This window comes from Wyeomyia smithii, chromosome 2 (assembly GCF_029784165.1).
Source record: "Wyeomyia smithii strain HCP4-BCI-WySm-NY-G18 chromosome 2, ASM2978416v1, whole genome shotgun sequence".
Classification (NCBI taxonomy): Eukaryota; Metazoa; Arthropoda; class Insecta; order Diptera; family Culicidae; genus Wyeomyia; species Wyeomyia smithii.
The window spans coordinates 36,927,904-36,953,359 of NC_073695.1; the positions used below are offsets into that span (position 1 = coordinate 36,927,904).

Consider the following 25,456-nt stretch of genomic DNA (forward strand, 5'->3'; position numbering starts at 1 on the left):
AGTGATATACTAACCGCTATATCCTGCGTTCATTGTTTTTTGGCGAGTATTCACAGTTTTACATTGCACAACGAAAACACATCCAAAACCAAACACGTTTTACACATTCAGATGATGCGGTAGACATTTGTTATTTGGTAGCAGGAGATGATGGTTGGTGGTAGTACAGTAGTAGTAGTTTTTTTAACAGTAGTAGTAGCAGAAGTGGTGATGTGGTGGTACAGTAGTAGTAGTTACAGTAGTAGTACAGTAGACAGAGACAGTTATGAAAATAGAAAATCAAAAAACATATATTTTACATTTATTTACAACAGTTATAAGTAATATATAATTACGGTATATTTGTAAACGAAACGATACAGTTTATGCTCAGCAGCTGGGAGGAGGACAGGAACAGAAACGGGGGAAATAAATGGATTTACTACTGAATTGTATACACATTTCGCAGGAACTTTATTTTTTCTTGCCGCATTTCCATCGTTCACGGAAACACACAGCAGTGGCGCACTTCTGGCGTGAAGCCACAGCGCGCCGAAGGAAACAAAATGAAATACGAGACGAGAACAAGTCGGCAACTAGAATGTAAATATTTATGAGTGGAAACATATTTGTGGTAATAGGGCTTGAGGGGCGTACACGGTATAAAATCGTTAGAAAAAAACAGACTAAGTGCAACAACGCATTAGAAGTCTCAATTGGTGATGACTCAGAACAAGTGTTTAAAAAAAAAAAAAAAAAAACAACTAAAACTGTTTTTTTTAGTGTACGTGTAAGCCTACTAGACCTGTTTCGTATTTCAACTAATGCGAAATGTGACGACTTAACAGGAAATGAAAACACGGGAATGAAGGAATCTATAAATGTAGCAACGCAGTACAATGTTACTGCATCCTTGAGAATGTATAACAAAAAAAAAAAACTTAATCTCTAGACAGCAAGTGGAATCAAATGTCAAATCTTTAGCTCGAGCTGCCAATTCTGATCATTGCTCACTAATTGCACAAAGGGAATTTCGCAGCTGAATGGATCAAGCATTTGTTATGTAATTTCCCGCCGGTAAGTCGTTGAGTTTAGATACCTTTTATAACTAACGTACTGTGGATGTCAACATGTGACTACAACCTACTAGAAATCCTACTTGCTTTCTTACTCAATATAATGGGGGTATGATTTTCATACACCACATTAAGTTTTTCTTGCTCGTATAATTTGTAAAAAAACATCTAGCCAGAAAAGTTGAAATTGTGAAATAAATCCACGATATTGTTATAGCTTCGAAAGTAAAAAAAACTGATAAGAACACCTTATTAAATGTCGTTGAACCCAGTAAAAATATCAAAAATGTTGAAAAAGTCAAACATGTCAAAAATGTCAAAAATACCAAATATGTCACAATCCTCAGAAATGCATTTTTTTTCGTTAACATGGCTACACTACAGCTAGAGTTTGCAATATTCCCGGGAAACGGGAATGAAAAATCTCAGTTTCATTAATAATTCGCATGGAAAAAAAAACCAAAACTTATTCAAGTTCACATAAGAAATTCACGATCGATTTTTGTTGCAAATATGTGCAGAATTTGACTGTCCAGCTGGTCTCGAGGTACGATGCTGGCCTAACAAGCCAGTCGTCGTAGGTTCGAGTCTTAACTCGGGAGAGACTGTTAGTGTCAGTAAGATCAGTAAGATTGTCCCGTACATAGTAAACAGAAGGTCAAGTTCCGAATCGGAAGTTAGCACCAATGCTTTGCTTTGGTTTGCAGAAGAGTAGATTTCGAGTTTTCATGTCGTCGAACAATCGCTTCAGATCCGCTGACAATTTTCCGTTAAACCCAAACAATGTCATCTCCTTCTCTAAAACTTTGCTTAAGTTCGCTGAATCACCGCTGGTGTTTGATTTCTAGAACACTTTTTTTTTCTTCATCTTCTAGAACACTTCTAAATCACCGATTCCAGCTCTCGCTACATTTCATTAGAAACTGCAGTGTATAATACTTTCTGTTTGTTGAAAAGTAAGCTAAGTTTTAGGCAGGTATTAAACGAGGCAAATATTTGCTATGATCGATATTGAATTTTTTTGGGCAAAATATTTTTTCGGGCTTGGTTTTTTATGTGACACTGACTGAGTTTTATTCAATTTTTTATTTCTGGTCGCATAGATTTACGGGTTTCAATTTTTTTAATGAATTGAAAGTTTTCAAAAGTTTCTATCAATCAACATTTAAATCAAGCAAATATTCGCTCAGTAGTAAACTAACTAAATTAATAGTAAATAACTACATTAGACGAAGCAAATATTTGTCTGATTTTTCATTTACTGAATGCGACAGCAAATATGTTTGACAAATTATTGAAGCAAGAGATTTGATGTTACACGGCAAGCGAATATTTTCGTCATTTCAAGCAAAAATTTACTTCGTATTATGCCCACTTTCAAGCTGCACTTTGACGACATAAGTTGTGCATTTTGATAGTATGTTAAGTTTTATTGCAATATTGAATGGGAAACTATATTATATCTTGCGAAAATCTTCGAGAAACTCGGGAATCCCGGGATCCCGGGAATCAATATTTCTATTCCCGGAATTGCAAACCCAATAACACCAATTACAGTTCCCTGGAGAAGAGACTTCACGAGTATTCCATTGGCCAGTTTTATTATAAAAGGGGCTTCTTTTGTCAAGAGGAAGGAGTCACTATCGAAACCTCGTTCTTCCTGCCAATACAGTTAATGACAATTTCTCGAAAAGGACTTAGGGGCCACGGTCCATACAAAATTTTTAGAATTTATATGGGCAGTTGTCCACGGAGGGGATGGGGGTCAAAATCATTGAAAATCTGTCCACGTGGAACGTGGAAGGCCCCTTAGATTTCTTCGGTCAGTTTTGTCATAAAACTCATTTTGACGAAACGATGGAGTCATATCGAAACCTCGTTACTCCTGCAAATATCGTGCTATGATTACAATTCCTTGGCACAGTTTCACTATAGGAGGGACTTATTTGGACAAGAGGGAAGTAACCAAGGGTACTATGAAATTCACCATGAAGCAAGAAGCCTGAGACTAACCCAGGTTAACGTTTTTTGACAGCCATAAGACTTGATTCTACAAAGATTCGATCCCACCATCACCCGCTTGACAAAGTGGACGCTATAACCGAAGCTTCCATCAACCATTTCTATGAACTTTGGTGCCCCTAGCCAAAACGCTTCAACTTACGTGAGAGTGTCGTATAGAAATTGCTCGCCGGTTGCGCCGCTATGTTTACGAGGAAACTCATTCAAGTCTCTTAAAAAATGGTAATGGCTAGGGACACCAAAATTCACAGGAATGGTTGAATAGCTATAGTCTTTCATTTTTTTCGGGTTGAGCTTTTGGAGTGCACTTGTGTTGACCAACAAACCCTGTTGCTGTTGGTAAATACTTGGGCCCCCCTCATTACCTTTCAAGGGAACAATATTAAACATTACCTTTCAAGGGAACAATATTACCTCTACATTTTTCACAAGGAAAGAGGGCCCCTCAAAAATATCTATCCCGGCCCCCAACACTCAAATCTGTCCCTGGGGAAAAGACATGTTTTATGGTGGCTTGATACCCGTCTATCTTCTGGAAAGGAAGTGCTTCCATACAAATGAAATACAATTTTCAACATAGATTTAGAACCAATCAAGTAAGTGGAACCAAACTTGGAATGTGAGGGTTTTTGAGTACAAGAAATGTTTTTATGATGATTTAACATCACTCGCTTCACTGGAGGGTGGGGGAGTCCCACACAAATGACACATATTTCGATTTTTCTGAAAAACAGCTCAAAATGGTCGTAATGATAAACAGCAGCCAAACATCGACTCTAGATCCCCTTCAATAAAACTGTAGACAGTAGTTTTATCCTTCGAGAAAAATATACACCGTAAGACAAAAAGCAATTATAGGAAAAAGAAGAAAATAATTATAAATTAACCCTCTAGCGCCCAAGCTCGCTTGTAGATGGACTTCAGTAAAATCACTATAAATCTTTCATGAATACTTTAAAAATGTTTATAAAGATTTACAGTAATTTTACCGAAGCCTGTCTAAAGGCAGGCTTGGCCACCAGTGGGTTGAATATCTCAAAAGAATATCATTTTTTAGAAATCTGAATTTTTTCTACGGAAACTACATACCGTAAACTAATCGATATCGATCTAAGTTATCTGATCTTGTCCAAATAAAAAATGAAATTAAGATTTGTCATAAAAACAATTTTCAAATTTATTTCAATGTTTTTTCGTTTTTTTCTTTTTTCAGGACAAAATTATTATCTACAACTTTGCGGAAGACACTATATCGATCAAACTTGGGCTTGGGTTCTAAGATTATTATTTTCATTATTAGGCTGTCGGCTCAGGAAAATCTCCTAACTTCAGGAGATTTCCTGTTAGCAAAAAGAACATATGAATCCAATTGAATGACCCGAGAGCCTCTTAATGACAAAAATATTTTTAAAGCCAAAACCTTTTATTTGATCGGCATAGTGCTTTCGGCGAAGTTGTAGAAAATAGTTCTGTCCTTCAAAAAAAAAATAAGAAAGAAAATTTACATTTTTTTGAAATTTTTTTCCAAGTACTGTCAACTGTATCATTATTAAACTACTAAAGTGCAGATTTCTCAAAAAAATCAGATTTTGAAAAGTCTTACGGTTTACTTTTTATGGAAGGAAAAAGTTACTGTCTACAACTTTGCCGAAGACATTATTTTTCAAACCATTATTATTTCTGAAGCTTTTTAATCGATTAAAATGGTTACTCGTTTTTGTAGAATTGGACACTTGTTTATTTATGCAAAAATTAAATAATTACATTTAAAATAACAAGCGTAATACTTCCGGTATTATTATAAAGATAAGTAGACTGTGAGACTTTTTTAGTGACTTTTGAATAAATGATTAGTAAATAACGGCTAGCTTTATTTAAAATTTTGTAACAAATAATGACCACAGGAGTGAATTTTCTGAAATATCTTTTACTTTGGTGAGGATAAAAAATACCAAAAAACGGAAAGCACAACGCCTCGCTCAATGACACCCAGCAATAAGACAAGAAGAAGAAACCTTGGTAATGATTCTTCGTTGAACCTTAAAACAATATGTCATTTTACCATAAAACTCCCCCTTCCTTTTTTTAATAATTTTATTTATTCGTAAGTTACTATTGGACTGTGAATAACCAATATTTCAAAATCATCTCTTCGGTGGTGCCTCAACAAGTGAACGTCGAGCAACCTTCTTCTGCAGACAGGACACCGATTACTGCCAGGAATAAATTTGCCCCCGTGTCACGTGAAATAGCTTAGCCACTTTTTGTCGGCTCAAATTTATTTAACAACCACTAATAAATCACCGCAGCTGTCAAAATGGCCAACAGAGCCGCAACAACTGATACGCTACTACCAGGAAGCCACTTTTTATCCCAGATGAAATGAAATCCGCAAGCAGCCGCCCAGTACATTACGGCTTCGAACGGCCAGAGAAGGTGGATATCATTGTGTTACTATTTTCTCCTTCATCTGCACGCACTACCTTCACCACACACAGAGACACACAATACATCCTGCCGCATCGAATTAATCGCTCGGTTCCACCGTACTTAGTGGGACAAACCATAAGAGCGAAAGGTGTCCTTGCACATATACCGCACACACCATCAGCTGCAAACCCACACAGTCAAGCCCGAAGACGTTTTTTTTTTCTTCACTGAAGAATAATCGGCGCAAGGGCAAGAGAAAAGTTGTTGCGAACCAAAAACCCCAGCCCACTCCAGAACGGAAGAAAAGCAGGAAAAAAAAGTTGAACAGGAAAACTCCTCGGGACCATAAGATGATAGACGGAGGGTAGTAGTAGCAGCCAGTAGTCAACAAGCATTCAACTCAGCCATCGAATAGCATTGAAGCAGGAGAAATGTTTTGCCGGATCGGTGCGCTACTGACAATTTCGGCAAAGGGTGCGCACCGAACAGGAAAAGATTGGGGTCTTCCTCTTCATGCCACTTACCGTGCAGCACAACATTTTTGGGCCCATCCTCCAGAGGCTTTCCTCGTGGAAGGTTAGGGATCGATCGGTCTGTGCGGTTCGCAGACTCACACGCCTACACAGTCATACAATCTCAAAAAGATAGTCATCCTCTCCTACGGTGCTTTTCTTGTAGATTTCATATTGGAGAACAAGTATATCATGACGAATGATTTTTTTACGAAAAGTTGAAGAATAGAATCGCCGTTACTTGAATAATGCAAAGTCACGAGTGCTCTCGCAAGTCGTATAACAGCGGCAGTGGAGAAGAACGCTGCCAGGCTTCAGAGAAGTGCCGGACGAGCTGTGGATGCGATAAACGATTTTCTGTTGGAATAGGTTCAATAAATATAAAATGACACGGGCCTAAATTCGATACGACAGGTACATGCAGACCGGGAATATGGCAAACATACGATTTTCATAGTCTGGACAGATTTTAAACAAGGATTTCGCAGTGCAGAGTTAGCCGGCGGAGAAAGTTTGCGTGTCCTTGAAAAGGGTAAAAACTCGAATTTTCGCGAAAAAGTCAATTGCAGCCGGTCTGGAGATAAAGTAGAAACTTTAGACATGATTTAATTACAATCGGTTGTGTGATAGAGTTAAAAGCGGTTCGCCTTAGAGGACTGTGAAGAGGATTTAATGCGGAAGTTGTATGGAACGTTGCGGACGTCGCATCGTAAAATTGACAGTGAATTGTCCAATTTTAATGCAAGAAACTGTTCTCACAACAGGAAGTATATTCGATATACAGAGTAAACTAAAAAAATTGTGCCTATTGTTCAACTTTGAGGCAGAAATGGATAACAATTTCCCTAGAAATTACCATCAGACAAAAGTTTCGAGCATGGATTTGTCGTTTCGTTAGAGCGCCCTGACTCATGAGATGGTTCGAGAGATTGGAATAACTATTTTTTTTATTCGAACCCAAACATAGCTTTGTGAAAGTGCATCACTAAAAATTTTTCAAAATTCAATCAGTGAGTGCTCAGGATTCGGCATTGATTTTTGTATCCGTAGGTTTTTGGTGGAAAAATAAATGTTTTGATTTGTGAGTTTTTAACATTAAACAATCGGTGGGGTTTAAATACCAAGTACAAGCAAACGGCACATGAACAAGAACACACAAATTTACACAACGACCATCAATTAAAACACCAACAAATACACGAAATACAAACTTAGGAAAAAACACCAAAGAAATAAATCGAAACAGTTTTATTTAAATACACTGCACTGACGAGAAGACACAAACACTGCACCTGAAAGGTGCAGCCTGGGACACGGTTTTACATTAAATTATAACAACATCAAATAATGCTAGTAGGTGTAATCAGGTTCAGTGTGGAGTAGAGATCTTTCTCCTCCAACTCACTTCCATATAGCCCACATGTCATTTTCCCCAACCAATATGACGATAAACTTTTCTACTGTACCCGACGCTTCCCAGACAACCGTAAACGACGTCTACGAATGTGCAGCAGACAGCACAAAGGCAGCTACCTGTCACAACCAGTGAGGTTACCTCAAACCTTTCTTTAGTGGGAATCTCTCCCAAAACCCATTGGATTAGCGCAGTTTAAGTTTCGTCACAGTACACTAACCATTAGCAAAGCTGCCGACGAGTGCCAGCATGTTCCACTTGACGAAATGCCAGGTACAGTTACAGCAGACAAGCATTACCGGTTGTACGGTTCTCCCTCGGAAGGTGAACTTACAGACTGCCGGGAATGGCTTTGTTGACGATAACAAGCGAGTGCTTAGCTCAGGAAAACATGTGATGCAATAATCAACTTTAATTTGCATTGCATTAGAAAATGTTGTAGAGGGCTTAAGCCGAGCTTTGCAACTGTGTTTCCCTAATAAGCGCATGTTTTATGTCAGAACATAATTTTAACCAAGATGCTTGATTTGATATTCATAAAACATTGACAGTAAATTCAATTAATTTCAATGCTTGGAGTGTTCTCGTGATCAAAGAACAGCATCAACAAATCATTTTATCACGCGAGAGTCAATATTAACTAACCATCACTCGATATATGACACAACCTACCAGCGACTTTGCACATAACAGCGAAATCCGAAGCCAAAATTGTTATCGAACGGTCTTGCTTTATCACCACCACAACTTTAACGGGCACAGATAATAGGCCTATCGTGAAGGATGTTCTCGTTATGAATATAAACATCCACGTCGCTACGTGCCAGCATCGTCATCAGTATCATCATCATCAACGGCAGCAGTGTCGCTATCAATTTGGGTACGACTGCCATCACTCGGTAACACTTTTCAGGAAAGTAATGTTCATCTCCTCGTTCTTTAGTACCTAAGCTACGTTATAGAATCGGTTTCCACGCGCAAAAATATGCTGTTTCGAAAATCTTCGTGTGTGGAATTTACCTATCTGGAACGATTCTAAAAACTGATAATTAACACCAAATAATCTATCCAAACAAAGTGCAATAAATATATAAAATGTTTGTATCCTCTTATCATCAGAAATTCTAGACTTTGTCTCAAGAATAAACTGTTAATTTACAAACAAATATTTAGACCAGCAATGTTATATGCAGTCCCTATCTGGACAAGTTGTTGTACAAGCAGGAAGAAGATGCTTCAAAGGATTCAGAACAAACTTCTGGAAATGATATTGAAGGGTCCTCGCTGGTTTAACACGAATGAATTACACAGGCTTACTAATGTGGAAACATTAGAAAAGATGTCAAACCAAATTATCAATAAATTCCGACAAAAATCGTTGCAATCCTCAATTACAACGTTTGGCTCACTTTATAGTCAGTAAGATAGGTGTAAGATTAGATTAAGGTTTCACTTTAAATCCCTTTTTTTTCTTGACAAGTAGGTTTACAATTTTCCTACAATTATATTCACTTAGCTGCGGAAGCAATTACAATCTTTAAATGAAATAAAGTTGAAATATATGCAATAGTGTTGATATGTCACCGTTTGTGGCAGAACACACAATAAAAATTCTGAATAAATATTAGAAAATAATTAATTCATCATAAAACATCCCCCCCTATTAAAAAATAATAATAATCGGAGCGACACGGACATAAATCGTATGGGGTTAAACGAAACTTTATTAGTTTTTTAAAGTTTATTAAATCATCAAAAAGAAACCAGGAGAAATTCTTTTTGGAGCACCGTGAAAAATCCGGTCGGCCACGATTAGCTAGGACTCCGCAAGTAGTTCAAATCAGGGCCAGATTCGGGCGTTTGGGGGCCGGGGCAAATTTTTTCGTGGGGCCCTTTTTGTTTAAAAAAAATTTTGCTCGCTGGAAGGTGACACGAGCAAAAAAAAAGTCTTCACTCCGCCCCTCGAGTCGGGAGGCCCGGGACATTTGCTCCCTTGCCCCCCGCCCCCTCAAATCTAGGCCTGGTTCAAATTATAAGGGAGATTTTATTATATCTATTGGATCTGTTTTATCATATCTTGAGTAAGAAAGTCTCAGAAATCGAATGGTAGGTGTCTGATCTGGGTGAATTGGGGCAAAATCGACATTTTGCTGACATTTTACGTAGATCAGACACCTACCATTCGATTTCTGAGACTTTTTCACTCAAGATAAGATATAATTTGACTACCACTTTAAGATATTAGCGAATAGATATTAGCAAACCATTAATGCTCAGAAATAATCGATATTATTTTGCTTTGTGAAATACACTAAAACTATGCCAAAACCGGTTTCGTAGAATCACCGTTTTGAGCTCAGTTTTTGTCCGATTTAAGATCTGTTTTTTTTTTTCAAAAGATGGGTAAAAAGATGCTATAATATATGGACAAACTCTTAGAATTTTGATATTTGGTCTTAAAACAAAATGGCGTCGAAAAAACATAAAAAATTTCCAGTTTCTCAAAAATTCAAAATGGCGCCATTGTTGCCCCTTAAGTTGATATATGTTCAAACAAATTTATGTTCGCATCAAACTCAATCAAAAAATCATACATAGAAGCCAAAGCAAAAAAATTGTTGCGCTGTGTAATGTTCACCGGAACTTGTTCCGGTTATCTCCCCAGAACCAGCTGACCGACAACAACCAAATTCAACAGTAACATGCAGAAATGTAAGATCTCTCATTTGGCGGTTTCCGAATTCAAATTGGTTCAGTTAATTTGAGTAAATTCATGAACAAACTTATGTGCCGGTGTTACCCCCAAGGGGTGCCGGTTTCACCCGCACTGGTTGCTAAACGTCGTTTTTATCTTAGTTTCAAAATTTCAGTATTCCTTGTAAAATAACAGTTTGAAAGTACTGAAAGCTTCCATTTCTTGTAAAAAACAATCTGGGCAATGATTCTGTGAAAGAAATATGACAATATTTGCCATCGAGTCCTACTAAGGAATCATTTTCCTAAGGGGGCCGTGCTTACCCCCTGTACCCCTTGTGTCAGTAGGATCGTAGCGCTAGCCCCGCAATTGTCCTGTACACTAAATAGTTGGCTGCGAAGTCTGTGTAGAATAAACAGAAGGTCTAGTTCCGAATCGGAATGTAGCACCAAGGCTTTGCTTTTCTTTTTGAAGCTTTTTAGAGGTTTGACTGAAGCCCGCCACTGAAGCGGCGGCATTGGGCACTAGAAAGTTAAGCTGAATTTTGATGGGATTATTTCATTTAATGCCTTTTCTGGTCTAGGTGGTTTGACTTTTTGAAATTATTATTTTCATTCTTTTTGTTGACATTTTTTAATGTTTAATTAATAAATAAACCACAGAAACAAACGTTTTTCAATTTATCTTTGTAAAATGTCCATACGAAAAATAGGTGGGTGTTTTGTCAATGTATACGGTTGTGCACGGAGGGTGCTCATAATTCTCATCTAAATTTTGTTAGTCCAGTTAAAAATCAACTCCCACAAGGTAGCGAAAATGTTTTCAAAATTAATTCCCTGATTTTAACTGATATTCCCTGAAATATATCCTTAGTTTCCCTAATATTTTTCAGCTTCCAGCCAAGAACAAAAAAATTTAATGTAGATAAACTTTGATACTCCGATGAGAAACTGTATTCAATCAGATACGGAATCGAACAGTAGGGGGTTTTCCCTGATTGTTTTTTAGTTTTCCCTGATTTTTATGGTCAAAAATTGGCTATCTACTAAATTTTGTAAATTGCTTAATTTATTCCAATTTTGAAGCCTATTGAGAATTTAGCAGAAGATTCAAATTACGACCAATCCTTTTACTTTCTACGATTAGCAAATTGTTCGAGAAAATTATTCTTAACAGGATTATCTCACGCGTCATTAAAAGTTTATTATTTGCAAATGAACAGTTTGGGGCATTCCACTCAATTGCTCAGAGTTACTAATATGATATGAGCTAACAAAACGGAAGAGTATGCTGCTAAAGTTGCTCTTCTAAGCATAGAAGAAGTTTTCGAAAGTGTTTGGCTTAAAGGTTTGATTATGAAATTATTGACTTTCGATTTCCAAGCTCTCTTTATAGTCAAAAAATTAGCAGTTGAACTAATTGTAAGATTATTTGCTCTTCAATATCGGTATGATTAACTTTTTTTTCCAATTTATTAACTTCACTGGCTGACTAGCACAACAAGTGTCAACTTGGTGATTAATTAATTGTGACCATAATAACCCTAGGCTATCTTCAATTACCGCCGCTAGCAGCAAGTAACACACTTTAAATGGCGGAAATACACATCGCGGTGAGATGTACATCACAGGCAGAATTTTTATTAGATTAACCACTTGTGCGAGATTGTTTGTGTTTTATGAATGCGATTACACGGAGTGGCCTCCGCTCCCACGACACTTTACCGTCACATGCAAAGGTATCGCGTCTCCCGTGCCGTTTGAGTAGTTGAATTACAAAGAAAAAACGCTTTGAATCAGGATAATTTGAAAACCTAAGCTAGGTGACGTTCGATACCGTCACAGTTTAATATTCGTAACCACGACTAGCATCAACTTGAACAGGATAGCGATTGACCCAGAATAGTTCCCGGCAAACAAACCCATTCAATACCCCGTTTCCTGGCAGCCTTGAAGGTGACATTACCGCTCCCGCATCATCCTTTGTCATGGCCGAAATTACGTTCGACCCAAATCATAAATCGCACCAGCTTATCCAGCATGAATGTGCATTATATCGACGTACGCACTATAGTCGACCACGAGCAAACCATGCAAAGTTCTACTTTCCCTCAGCTTGAGTCAAGCGGTTAGTGTATTGCAAATCATGACCAGGCTTCTCCTAGTCAAACCACCGCAAGCCCACGCAGCCCACAACGCCTACCAGTCGGTCGATTGTTCTGCCTGTGTGTTTATGATGACGTTCTCAGCGGGAATGTCCTGCCACCTACACTGGAGACTCAGCGAATGCACTATTACTCTGCTAACATTGCGGCTTCCCACAAAACTGACCGAACCGGAAGGGAACCCACCAGCCGCTGATTGCCACATAGAAAAAAGGACAACCGCAACAATATTCCGAACCCACGCAGACAGAAGTTGCACGGATAAACGGTCGATGGTAATGACATCCGTTAGATACCCCCCGGTGATATACCGTACGCAAGGACTAGTCTTTTTTATTTCTCTAAATGCAACAGTTTCCGCACGTACGTGCTGCTCGTTGAAAGCATTTCACGTCCCCAATAACTTGCTTTTTTGCTTTGAATCGAAATCTGATTGGAAAAAAAATGTTAACCAGAGATTGGCACTGATTTTGGTAACGTTGATTTCACGGAGTAAAAATTAAAATGTCTAAATTATCAATGAGTGCATGAAAGGTTTCTAATTCCAATAAAATTTCAGCAAAAACTACGAGAAAATACAGTACACTAGACCAGAGTGCACCCCAAACCCAACGAAACCATCATCCATTGCAAATTTGAGAGAAGGCGAGGCCATTTTTCATTCATGAAAAACACTGCATAGGACACGGCCAGCATGGCAAAGCACCACCAGGCAATGAGGAGATCCTTACCCGCTGAAGCAGAATGGAATCGCTGTTCGGTGTACGGTTCCTACGAAACATGAAACACGCCATTGCGTCACGAATTTTTCCCGGAATAGAAGTACCCAGCCTCCTGCATGCACCGAGGCGGTAGCTCATTTTCCACCCAGTCGGGGAGAAAGAGAGGCTCCAAGTGCAAAAGATCTCACCAGTTTCAATTATGTTCTGAATGTTGGTGAGTGTAACCGCAGGAAGGCCGAGTATATCACACATACAAACATTCGACAGGATCAGTTGGTTTTCCTTTTTCCGTACATTTTTTTAGATAGTGAAATTTAAGTTTTTTCTGTTCTTTCTGGAGTACGGTGTCCGCGTGACATCGGCGGAAAACTCAATAACTGCTAGTCCAGCGAAAAGAGAAACCTTTTCCTACACGTCATCCGTCGTCTGGGACAAAAAAGTTGACGCCAAACTAAAACTAGATGAAATTGATAACCTTCGACAGAAACGACAGTACTGTAAATATTCGCATGAAAATAACTCGGGCGGGGTCAGTTACGAGAGCTATTTTCCAAGGTTGCACCTGAATCTGCGATCGATCTGCTCTTTCGGGTGCTCCCGTTTGTGCGTTCTGCTCCTCGTTGTCAGACCAAAAAGATTCTTCGATAAGACTCGGGAATGGGTTAGCCAAGTCTGAATATTTTTCTTTGATATTATTCTGCGACAATTGTACAATGAACTTGAACTTTGAACTAGTTTAGATTTCCCAAAATGAAGGCAATGAAATACGTGCACTGGGCTGATCTTATTTCGAAAATAGTCGACATTGTTTTGGGTATGTTACCCAAGAGATGATTCAATTGTCACAGATTTTTGAGTTTGATAGAGATACCACTATATTCTAGTATCATAGTTCTGTTTTAGAGAGTCGCAAAAATGGTGCGGTTTATAGAACTCTCTTCGGCAGAGTTATTGACAGTAAAATTGTAGTTCTGAGAAAAAACATACTTTGACAAAACATTGTTTTCCGTCAAAAGATATAATCACCATCAACTCGTTTATTTTTCAATTTAGAAGTGCCAAATTTATGAAAAATCAGTTTGAAATTCAAATTTATTATTGAATTTTTTCTTACTGCAGCTTTGCCGTCACCATTCCAGTCAAACTCACATTTTTTCCAAGTGCTTCATTTACGATTGCCACTTTTGTGTAACCTCTTTCGGGAAAGCAATCATGATCTTTCATAATGAACTATTAGAACCATACAATCGTACAAACCTGGATTTATATCGGCAGTGATAGGTTCGAATCGAGTCACGAAGTAGCGTGGAATGTCCTATCGAATATAATTGTTACTAAATTTTCTGATGGGTAAAATTTATTCTAAGACATTGAAAGGTCTTGTAATAGGTTCGATTGTTAACAAAACCGTCGACTCACACATCTAAGATGACCTGTCATGCTAAAATCCAAGTCATATGCCCAGGCCAGCTGCTTGAATAATTCGTGTTTGCTAACGACTTAACAGTTGGTCTCGTTAGGCAAACTAATAATTCAAAACCTTCCGGTAAGCGTGTTCTTCATGCAGCGATCAGACATTTTGCGAACCGAAAAGAACAGTTGGTCTCTTATATGATTTTAAGTATAACATTTAAGTTATATTAGCCGATGATTCTAATCAGAAATTTTGCCTGTTTTAGGTGCAATGTTTTATTATCAAGACCATGCTGCTATAATTATTTAATCCTTGAATTTAGACAATTTAAAACATCACGATTTGACATTCAATAATCCAGCAAGAACACAAAACAAAAATGAACTAAAAACTAAACAAAAAATCACACTGAGCTGAGGGGAAACACCAAACAACGAACAACTGAAGACATGAACGGAAGTCTCGATTGGGAGAGGGCAATTGGACACTAATGATATCAGTACGAGACTGAAACCAAAAATTAAATCAGTTTTCAGGTCCGGAACTGTCGTTTCCGACTAGTGCAAGTACGATAATACATACCGCCTGCAGGGCTGCTAATCTATCCTTCGTCATCTTGGCGGCTTGGGATCGTTCTGCCGGGAAACACTACTCCAGCGTTAGCGTAAAGATAACACGACTTTATTTTTTGTTTCTTCTTTTTTCTGCGCTTCGAGTAACCCTTGCAAACAAGGAAGGCCGAATCACAGACCCAAGGGCCTAGCGCTAGCTTTCTTCAGGCTGGATAGCAAACACTTTATACACTTCCGGCTTGCTCCTCGACGATTCTGCCAGCAGTTTCGCGACAAGCAGCTACACTGCCTTTCAGGAACCGGGTTTACTTTCCTGCACTTCCAAAACCCAGTTACCCATTCAATACAAGCTTCCCATCTAACGAGGCAAGACTGTCTAACGTTATCCTAATTATGGACAATCACTTTTAACAAGTAAATCTATTTGCTTGGTCTGAAGCAGGAGTTTGGCCTCTGCTTTCTCCTAAGGTACTTCACTTTGACCTAACGAATCCACTTTTTCATCTGTCAGAACCAGCAAAATTCTATCATGTACACTCTCACCGTTCCGGCCAACTTCCAGCTGCTTCCTGTTTTTTGAAATACCACAGCCACTTTTTAAACTGTCGCAGTAAAATAAACGAATCAAAGCTTGGAATTGAAAGTAAATGACTCCAAGTTCCTTTCTTTGGATGACTCTCCAGCCAGCAGCAACTAAATGTAGTGAATTGAGTGTATGAAAATCGATATCTTCACGCGACGTCGTTATGCAGCAGTGTGTACACTCTGCGATACGGGAGATGCTCGTAATCTCTCGATATCTCTTGACCACACACAGCTACACAATGGACTTGCGTACAATTAACTTTCATTCATAGCAGTGGCACACACGAAGGCACTTTGAAAAAAAAAATCTCATCAGCTTCCATGGGTTTGACAGTTACACCGCTGGCAACACGGGCGCTCATCGCTCATACACATGCAATTTTACGAGACAATATTACTTTTCCCTTCATTTGACAGTACGGCAATTTTTTTGGGTTTGGTTCTCTCTGAGAAGCAGCCGTCACTGTTTGCTTGAGCATAAAGAAAAAAACGCGAGAAATTATTGATTTTTCACGATTTTCCTCCTGGAGCAAACTGCCAACTACCGTCCAAGTTCAAACAGTTTTGTTGCCAACTCTGACACGTTAAGTTGGTTTTAATTAGCACACCTGGAAGTGGGAACTCCGGAACGCACGAACTGGTTTGCCACAAACACGATGGGAACTGGTAACCACCAGAAAATCCGGGGCGTACCACCACCACGTACGACACTGGAGAGACACCGAACACAACACCACACGTCCTACTCGCAAGGGCGTCAAACTGCGAATGGATGGACATTATAAAACTTGGTAGTGCAACACATACACCCCCTGCACACTATTTATCTGCAGCTTCAGGGGAGAGTGAGTGTAGCGTGAGTCTCGCACACCTTTGCAATGTTCGAACTGGCTCACCAACTCACTACTTGCAGCACGCTGACCAAGTATGATGACAGTTCTACAAGGTATGCTATTCACGTCAATGCATTAGTATTAGTGATCGTTATGAACTTTTTCCAATTTTGTATGAAATTTGAAATGATTTTGCTTTTTAAACTAAACTTATTGAACATTCTTTCCTGAAAAGTTATAGAAATGATGTTGAAACATGTTTTATTTGTGGGGAATACATAAACATGCTGCGGTTTAGGTAAAATATGCTAGTTTTCATCAATTTGCCGGTAACCTTTTTGCACTTCTCGTTTTTTTCTTGTACTCTAATAGCGCTTCTAAATAGAGTCGCTTATGTTTCATACAGTAACAAAAGTCATGAGCTATGACAATGACTAAGATTATGCTCCAACTATTAGAAATATAGCATTTTTATATATTTTATTTCGACATATTGTCGCAATTTTTCACACTAAATCTAAATTAATATAAATTTCTAGTGTGTTTCAACTGGAGATTCACTCTCCAACCACAAAAATCAGATATAAAACAACATTAAACAAGAAATTTCCAAAAATGTTTTGAATTCCATACAAAACGCGAAATTTTTCATAACGAGATTTGTTTGTGTGCGTGGATAGACAAAAATGTAGCATACCTTGTAAAACTGTCATCATACTTGGCGCTGAGACGGCTGAGACAATTCTGGCGGAGCCATCAAAGAACGTACTGCTAAGATAACATAATGTATGCATTATGCACTGTTTCTTTGCAAATAGGAATGTTTGAGATAGCATTAATAAACTAACTCAGACGAGTTAACTCGCCGTTAATTATTCATTTTTGCAAAATGTTTTTTTATTACAGTAATACAGTAAAATGGTCGGTTTTAAATCAAATAAAAACTTTAAATTTTTGTTCAACAAAATATTTAGTTTCAAGGTTGGTTGTTTAATTGATTGATTGATTTCTTTTTAAAGGGACTTAAATCCCAAACGACAATTCGTCTATAATTGGTTGTGTGACATTTTCCCGAGTTACCGTCTTCCCGAATATAACAATTTTATTTTTCGCGTAAATCATTTTCCCGAAATCCAATTTTATTTTTCCCGAAATCCAAAAACACTTTCCCGAAAAAAAAACCGTTCAAACATTCTGTGATTTCGGTGACTTATAATTTCTATGTAAGAAACAATGCATTACCAGGAATAAAAAATACACGTATGCAAGAAAAAAAAGATGATAAATTTTGTCCAATTTTTAAAAGATATGAAATGAAGTGGGATAATGTCATTTCAAGTGTTTCCAACCTCAATTTATGATAATAATTCTGAATATTCATAAAGCATCTATTTCTTAAAAATATTTTTTTTAATGCAATATTCGTTTGAGAATAAAGGTTTTTAGTACATATTGCCCTTCGAGCAAAATTTGAAATTACACGCTTGTAATATTCTTCTAGATGATAATGTTCTCTTAGATTATTCAGAACGAGTAGGCGAAAGGCAGCGAGTATGCGCCGACGGCCCGCCGTCGGGAACGCCGGCCAATGCGGGGGTTTCGAGCATGTTTTATAATTGTGATTTATTGAAGCAAAAACTATAAGAATCATAAACTGGATCAAGCGATTGGTGTTTACTCTTGACGATTGAGTATAACATACTCACCTGTCATTGTTTCACTGTATGAAGAAATTCGGACCATGAACATGAACAATACAGAAACCGAGAAAAAATTTCACATTCGACGTTTTTTGATTTTCGTTTTCACTGTTGGACCTCAATGTAAATGACTCAAACGTAATCCTGCGTAAAAAAATGTTTGTTGGGAGTTTAACAAATATAAATCCAATTTACCATAAATCATAATTACCAAAGTAATGGAAATGTTTTACACAGTATGCATGATGAATTATTTGAGTGCCTTGAGTATTCCATACAGTGTTCGAAATTTTTACTATCTGAGGCTTTCGAATGATTAATCATCATTGATTCAGTGTTTAGGCAAAAATATCATATCAAGAAGACTGGAAACTCCGCCTGAGATTGAGCGACAGTTTTGGCAGCGCAGTCTTTTGAGTAAAAGTGGAACTGACGCATGCTAGTGTGTGTGCTGGCGATGCGAATGCAAGCCGAACGCACAGGCTGGACCACACATACGCACACTCTGTCTTCGCAGCAACGTTGCCAGTATGCCAGATAAATCTGGATTTTGCCAGATTTCTGTTTGCGAGCCAGACAAACAGATAAACGTCAGAATCTGACAGATATTTGAAAATAAGCCAGATATTTGCCAGATTTCATCCGCGTCGTCTCGCAAAAAGGTCATTACTGCGAGATGAGCCGTGGTTGCCCTTTACCTACCTACGCCCGGCGAGAGCAAAACAAAAAGGTTATCACTTTTAATTCTGCCAGGAATTTGCTCCAAAACTGAAAGCCAGACTTTTTATTTTCGTTTTGCCAGATTTTATTTGAAACTTAGTGCCAACGCTGCTTTGCAGCGATGTAATGGGACACCGCCGCTAATTTTTGCTAATAAATCACACCAGTGAGCCAAACTGTTTGTGTATTGCCATCTATTAAAAAATTGCTGAAACTATCGATTTTTGCATACACACCAGAACTAGATGTCGTTACTTGGCTAAGAGTATTAAAGCGGTTCATTGTCTGATGTACATATTAAAACTTGATAGCAAAGAGCTAGAACAAAATTTTATTGCTTCCATTTGAGCCCTCAAAAATCCTAAACTTATCGGAAGTCAATTACTGGTGACTCCGCTTATCGTATTGCATTTTAAATTTGCATGAAGATTTCTAAGAGATAACTTGCTTTTTGTAACTTTGAACCACCTTAATGAGTAATGTGTGCATCCGCTTTCAACCACACGGCTCTCGCCCTAATTTTTATCTGTTGTCAAAATCAACACAACGGGCTCATGGACGAATGGTAGTAAGACTCAATGGAGTTATATAGGAAAAACATGTATTTTGGTGAAAATAGATTGCGTTTAGTGAAAGTAAGTACCAGAAAGATAGAATAAAATGTATAGAAGACATTTGATAGCTGTATTCTCGGTCGATGAGTAAAATACTCGGAGAAATTTCGATTTTACTACCACTGAAAAAGCGCCATCTCTTGCCATTGGACATGTTTTCAGGTGTCCTATTACCAGCATTTTCATAGCAAACTTCCGCACCTTTAATAGATGGAGTGCGCTGTTTGATTTGACCCTTGTCATTTGTATGGGAGCGATCCAGAGATGCCAGTCTTCTTGATATGATGTTTTTGGTTTAGGTGTGTTGCGAATTATACACTAAACACACTATGGTAGCTAATTTTTCATTATTCAATTGTAAAATATCACATGTTTTTTTCCCCGAAAAAAATCTTTGGGTAGTACTAGAATTTCTTTCCGATGCAAAAAGGGTACAAGATTTAAGTTATACATTTTATTAGTAAAATAATTCTCATTATCAACATTCGTCAATGACTATCCATAAACTGCAATTCGGACACCAGCAGAATCGTCTGAGGCAACGGTCTCGGCTGTGGTGATAGAATAGTTAACACTTCCTTCTCCATGTTAACGTTTGTAACGCAGATAAAACCAGCCACGTTGGTTTGAATGACATTCTCTTCGGTGCTTTCGGCAAAGCTGACCGCTAGGATGTGATGCAACAACTGCGGACCTGGTTGTACCGGGACCAACTTGGTGTAATTGTCTTCTTTTTTCATTCCCAATGGCAAACAGGAATCGGGTAAAGCTGGCGAACCTACTTTGAACAGTTTCACATCACTGAATTTAACGTCGAAGGAATGTGGGTATAGGGGCATTTTAGAACCGTAGAAATATTCCCGTATGCGATTATCTCGCGCTTCAGTTCGTTGCGATCGAGTGCGTTCTACGACACCACCGCTTTTGGGCAAAAAAACCACTTGAACATTTCGATCCACGTCTCGCAGTAACTCGTTGTATAGTCGTTCTTGGTCCAGCACAAATACTGCATTCACCTCAAATTCTTTTACTGCATGTAAAATGTGCTTATAACCACCACCTTTTACCCAACCACAAGTATTGATAATCATTCCAGAATATTTAGCCTTTTTGTTAGCCTGTAACCGCTCCAATGTTGTTTCCGCCAATTTCGAAATAAGTACATTGTAGAAAACATCATTATCCGATGGCGAAGTGTGTCCGAAATGGTAAACCAGCGGTGCCTGCTGAGCAAATCCCTCGGCTACTGGAGCCGGTCGCTCGACTAGCAGCGCTCCAATCGTTCCAGGAATCGCAATTGCTCCTTGACCAACATCCAAATCAACATATACCGGCCTTCGACCTAGTCTAACTGCATAATTCAAAAATATTCGACATAGCGTAGTCTTACCCACGTCCATCGGACCAACAATCATTGCGACCGGTCCCTGAACATCATCCTGTTCTGCCTTAACTCGAAGCTGCTCTAATGCGGAATTACAATTCAAATATTGAACCATCGGAGTCTCACGTGCAACATAAGCAACATCGGGTTTGCCTCGCAGCTCCAGCATACAGCCGTGATAGGTGAAAATGGCCACCTTCGCACCAACTCCGAACACGTAAGGTTTTTTCATAACCATTTCCGTACCAAACAGTTCAGCATAGCCGCTAAGTAGCTGGAAATTGAAATGATTTAAATCGTAAATGTACTTCACTAGACGGGTGAATTGCTTACCATTACGGTCACATCGTTCTTGTTTTCGATTTCAAAACGCAGCTCTGAATCTGTTTCTAGTTTGTACTCCGTGCGAGGTCCGTCGTTTTCCTCCGTCATTTTATGTGAGACTTTGCGATGCTGGCTTTAGAATAAAAATAACATACGTAAACTACATAAAACCGTGTATTTCCTCGATTTCCTTTTAAAAAGTTATTTTTGTTTTGATGAGATAAATATACACCTATATGTAAATATACATTTACGAACTTAAAACTTGAGTGACAGTTGCACCCACAGTTTCGTTTACACCAGGGTTGTCATTAGGTTTTCTTTAAAGTCTGACAAGTATCTGACAATCATTTCGTGTGTAAAATATATTTTTTTTGTTTTTTGAATAAACTCCCCTATCCAGCATTTCACGAGCGGTAATTCGGGTTATTCGCGTTGAAAGAGATTTTAAAGGCTGTTCGCACCTACGTGAACACTCATATGTAATTGTCAAAATGTGCGTGATGACAAAAGCAAAAATATTTCCTTCCTTCTTTTTCGCATGCAAAAACCAAACAAATATCAGCAACACCGTCAACGCGAATGGCGGATGGATTTGACATTTGATGTAGGTTGTCAAACTGCTAGTTTATACACGCTCCCTAAAATGAATTCAAAAATGATTAGAAAACAATTCATTTTCATAAAAAGTGGAACAACACGAAAATTGAGTAACTCTGTTGTTATTCAAAATTGTGTAACCATAGTATGGGCAAATACTGTGTATTTATTATTCAGAATGATGTATACAATTGAACTCATTTTTTGTGTTTAATAAAACTCATTTAGTTCTTAAAAAATATCAGTTTATGTGTACAAAATTATCCATTTATTGAATTTAAAACTACTCAGTTTTAAAATTGAAACCTACACAGATTTAGATTTTGAAACTATCAAATTTTTGAATAGAAAAATATTCATTTTTGAATTTAAAACTAACCATTTTCAGAATTTAAAAGTACTCAGTTTAAGAATTGAAAACCACTCAGTTTGAAATGCGATGTTAGCGTAGAGAGGGAGGTTTGTGCCGGTCAGTGCCAGTCAGAACAAAACAAACAAAATCTGAACGGTGTCTAATTATATTTATTTTTTAAGTATATTTTGCTCTTTTTTTTGTGATGCATAATCACTTGATATTTTACTCTCCCACAATTTTCCTGATGACACGAACAACCTGAAAACTTTTGGTTCTTTAGAATGAATAATGAAAAAAGTTTATATGTGTACCTTTAAGCTTTTTAAAATGTCCGTGACCACCTTCCCAGCGATTTTCTCATTTTTTGGAATCACTCAAACAGCCACAAGAATAGATAACACGGCCGCAAAGGCTAAATAATGGCGCACAAATGTTGAATCATGATGCCGCCTTTTCACTCGTGTCAAATAATGGTGTCGTTTTTTCATGCTTGCTACTCAAAATTGAGTTATAGTGGTAAATTCAAAAATGAGTTATTCTAGATTAATCTAAAATCAGTGTAAAAATTACACAGAATCACCAAATGCGGTATTCATTTTTTGACGTTTCCATGCAACTTATGAAATTGAATTAAAACTAATTCATTCGCCGTGTTACTTTTCACGCGTGTGTAGGATATTTCCATTGAACTGAAACTAGTTAGATGGATTTGATATATAATGGAGGTTGTCATACTACTAGTTCAATGGATTTTTCCATTGAACTAGTATTATTATATGTCAAATCCATCCAGTAGGTTATGTACAGCCGTAAGTAAAGCTATACATTAACCTACGGCAGGGCAAATCGGTTCGCGTCCACTATGGCCAGGGCCTAATTGTATCGTGTACCAATTTGGTTGAGTAACAGCTTATCATGCTTTAGTTTAGTTAAAATCCTTTTAATAATAGCTTAATAAGCGGTAAATCGACAAAATTGTTCATAGGTTAATCTGCCCATTTTGCGGGTGCCAGTGCCAGTGATGTTGGTATCACGTCAAATGCTTGGTAAGTGACAGCCAAGTAAAATATTACGAACTTTTCACCATTGTATTTTCGTGAGTTGAAATTATGAGTGAAGAATTGAAATTATTGAGCGAATAAACGAGACTACAGTGGTACGTCTGTTCGAATTGTGTTCCAATATATTTTAATATGAAATTTCGAAAAAAATATATCGCCAGTCAATTTACGCTGTCGTGGTGTATAATCGATATGGGTAAGGCTTCGGCGAATATACCACCAACAAATGTAGATATAATAAAATTTATCAAACGTCGAAACTTAATGGAGCACGTGTTTTGCCGAGATTCAGATCACATCTTTCATTAAAAGCTCTTTTCATGGCAGTCACCCAGTCACCTGTTAAAAAACAACTTTTCAGATTATTTCAATAAAATAGTTAACAGTTCTTGCATACCGTATTTTAAAATTTCGTAAATTTTTTTGTTCAATTCCTGTTGCACACTGCGAGCTTCTTCAACATCATTATTTTGCATGCATCTTACAATCTTCGCTGAGAGCTCCGGAAATATATTCAACGTAGTCATAATAAAGGAATCGAAACCAGCTGCAACTGCTGGACATAAAATTGAATCTGCGCCCAAGAAAATTGTTCTTCCAGGCATAAGACAGCTAGAACCTTGATCCAGCTCTGCACTTGTATATTTAATTCCGCCAAAATTGGGAATTGCCTTTTCAGCTAAATCCAAGAATTTTGGCATATGAACTGCAATTCAAAGGACGTTATCTAGGTTGCAATGTGAATATATGAATAACACAATGTAACATACCGTTCACGTCAGTAAACATCGGAATATGATAATAGAAAAGCGGTATCGTCGGGCAGTGTAATGCAACATTTCTGAGATATTCAGTTAGCTTTTCTGGTGAGTTTGGCTTAAAGAACAGCTCTGGCAAGCACAATATAGCATCAACATCGGCTTTTTCAGCGTGCTTCGCGAGGGTGACAACATCGGGAAACGGAGCTCCGCCGATTTGCACCATGATAATCATGTCATTCTCTGTGCAAGCTTTCTTCCAGACATCGGCTACTTTAATTCGCTCGTCTACATTCAACAGCATTCCTTCACCTGAAGTTCCATTCACCAGAACAGCATTCACACCTTTTGCCTTTAAATACTTGGCGTAGGCAGGAATAATTTCATAATTGATGGTTTTTTCTCTAAAAAAAAATTTTTTTTTAATTTAGGAAAATAAATCATACATTTTTCACGTATGTATACTTATCATCGTGATACGCCGTAAAAACGGGTGCCATGAAACCCTTGAATAGAAACTTCTTCATCGCTATGTGGACAACTTAAGACTAAAGTTGTTATTTTCAGAATCATCTCCTGTTGACTTATTGTTTGTTATCTCTGCAGATAAGCTTCAAAAATATTTTATGAAATAAGTGTCCATAAATTACGTCTCAGCTGGATCAAACTAAGTGACGTCCATAAATTATGATACGTTCCTTTCATTTTTGAAAAAAATTAACCAAAACAAAACGATATTATCTGTCTTTTGTAACAAAACGCGCCTAATACGATTTCAACGCATTTTGTTCAAAAAGAAACAGAAAATATGTCCAACCAAATGTTTACCCCTACAAACAGGAACCATAAACGGGCGATAATCTGCCCATAATTCAAAAATTGGTTAATATGCCATAGGCATCAATTCGAGAAAAACGCATTTTAAAGTTCTTTGTCGGTGCAACACGTTTTGACTGTCCATGTCAACATTTTTATTGAGTATATCACCCTTCGTATATGCTGGAACCTTGCCGTTGAGTTGAAACAGGGAAATCTGCAGGAAAATTCCATTCGCCAAGTATTTTTCACGCAGTAGCCGTTTTTTTTTTCAATTATTAACGAAAAGTCAGTTGACAAACCGGCGTGCAGTTTGGCTTATATCCATATGATGTGAATTATATCGTGCTCGTTGGTAATAAAAATGGCTTTAAATTAAATAAAACAATACGAAAGCACAAGTGAGGACGAGAAGCACGACGAGACAATTGTTTCGTGCAACAATGTAACAATATAACAAAAAAAATATTAATTCATGATAATCACACAACCCACTTTTCTATTTTTTCTCATCAAATCCGAAATCCGATCCAATCTTCTCTTTGTTATAACCTCTAATCAAAGAGCAAAATAGCATTTCTAAGAATATAAATATTTATGACAGAAGGAAACAGTCACGCTTCCAACGGTCAAGGGTTTTGCGGCAAAACGAATAAATTCTTGTTGCATCAAAAATTCTTCGTAAAACAAAATAAAACTTGATGCA

The 25,456-nt window shown here is 37.8% G+C and overlaps 3 protein-coding genes across 12 annotated transcripts in view; all 3 read right to left on the reverse strand.

The window, feature by feature from the left end:
• The window catches only part of LOC129724695 (syntaxin-1A), an 88,907-nt gene extending 72,546 nt beyond the window's left edge, over positions 1-16,361 (reverse strand). For 3 of the 10 annotated variants that reach the window (XR_008727943.1, XM_055679815.1, XM_055679814.1), the window contains exons 1-2: positions 16,194-16,361; positions 15,011-15,693 (exon numbers count right to left, since the gene is read on the reverse strand). Coding sequence is in view for 4 of the 10 variants with exons in the window: in XM_055679815.1 (XP_055535790.1) it covers positions 15,011-15,043 (33 nt within the window). In the remaining 6 variants the exon portion in view is untranslated. Of the gene's footprint in view, positions 1-14; positions 19-15,010; positions 15,694-16,193 lie in introns of those variants that run through there. The other 7 variants (XR_008727942.1, XM_055679812.1, XM_055679813.1 and 4 more) reach the window with 5 other exon arrangements.
• A 3,530-nt stretch (positions 16,362-19,891) lies between these two features.
• Positions 19,892-21,533, reverse strand: LOC129724805 (protein CLP1 homolog). The gene is made up of 2 exons (XM_055679974.1): positions 21,170-21,533; positions 19,892-21,110 (listed from the first exon to the last, which is right to left on the reverse strand). Exons 1-2 carry the CDS (start codon positions 21,266-21,268, stop codon positions 19,941-19,943), a joined length of 1,269 nt encoding a protein of 422 aa, XP_055535949.1. The 5' UTR covers positions 21,269-21,533; the 3' UTR covers positions 19,892-19,940.
• Positions 21,534-23,272: 1,739 nt separating this feature from the next.
• LOC129724806 (N-acetylneuraminate lyase-like) lies at positions 23,273-24,559 on the reverse strand. The gene is made up of 4 exons (XM_055679975.1): positions 24,400-24,559; positions 23,947-24,338; positions 23,574-23,882; positions 23,273-23,515 (listed from the first exon to the last, which is right to left on the reverse strand). The coding sequence occupies exons 1-4, from the start codon at positions 24,459-24,461 to the stop codon at positions 23,424-23,426; spliced, it is 855 nt and encodes a 284-aa protein (XP_055535950.1). The 5' UTR covers positions 24,462-24,559; the 3' UTR covers positions 23,273-23,423.
• Between the last annotated feature and the right edge of the window lie 897 nt (positions 24,560-25,456).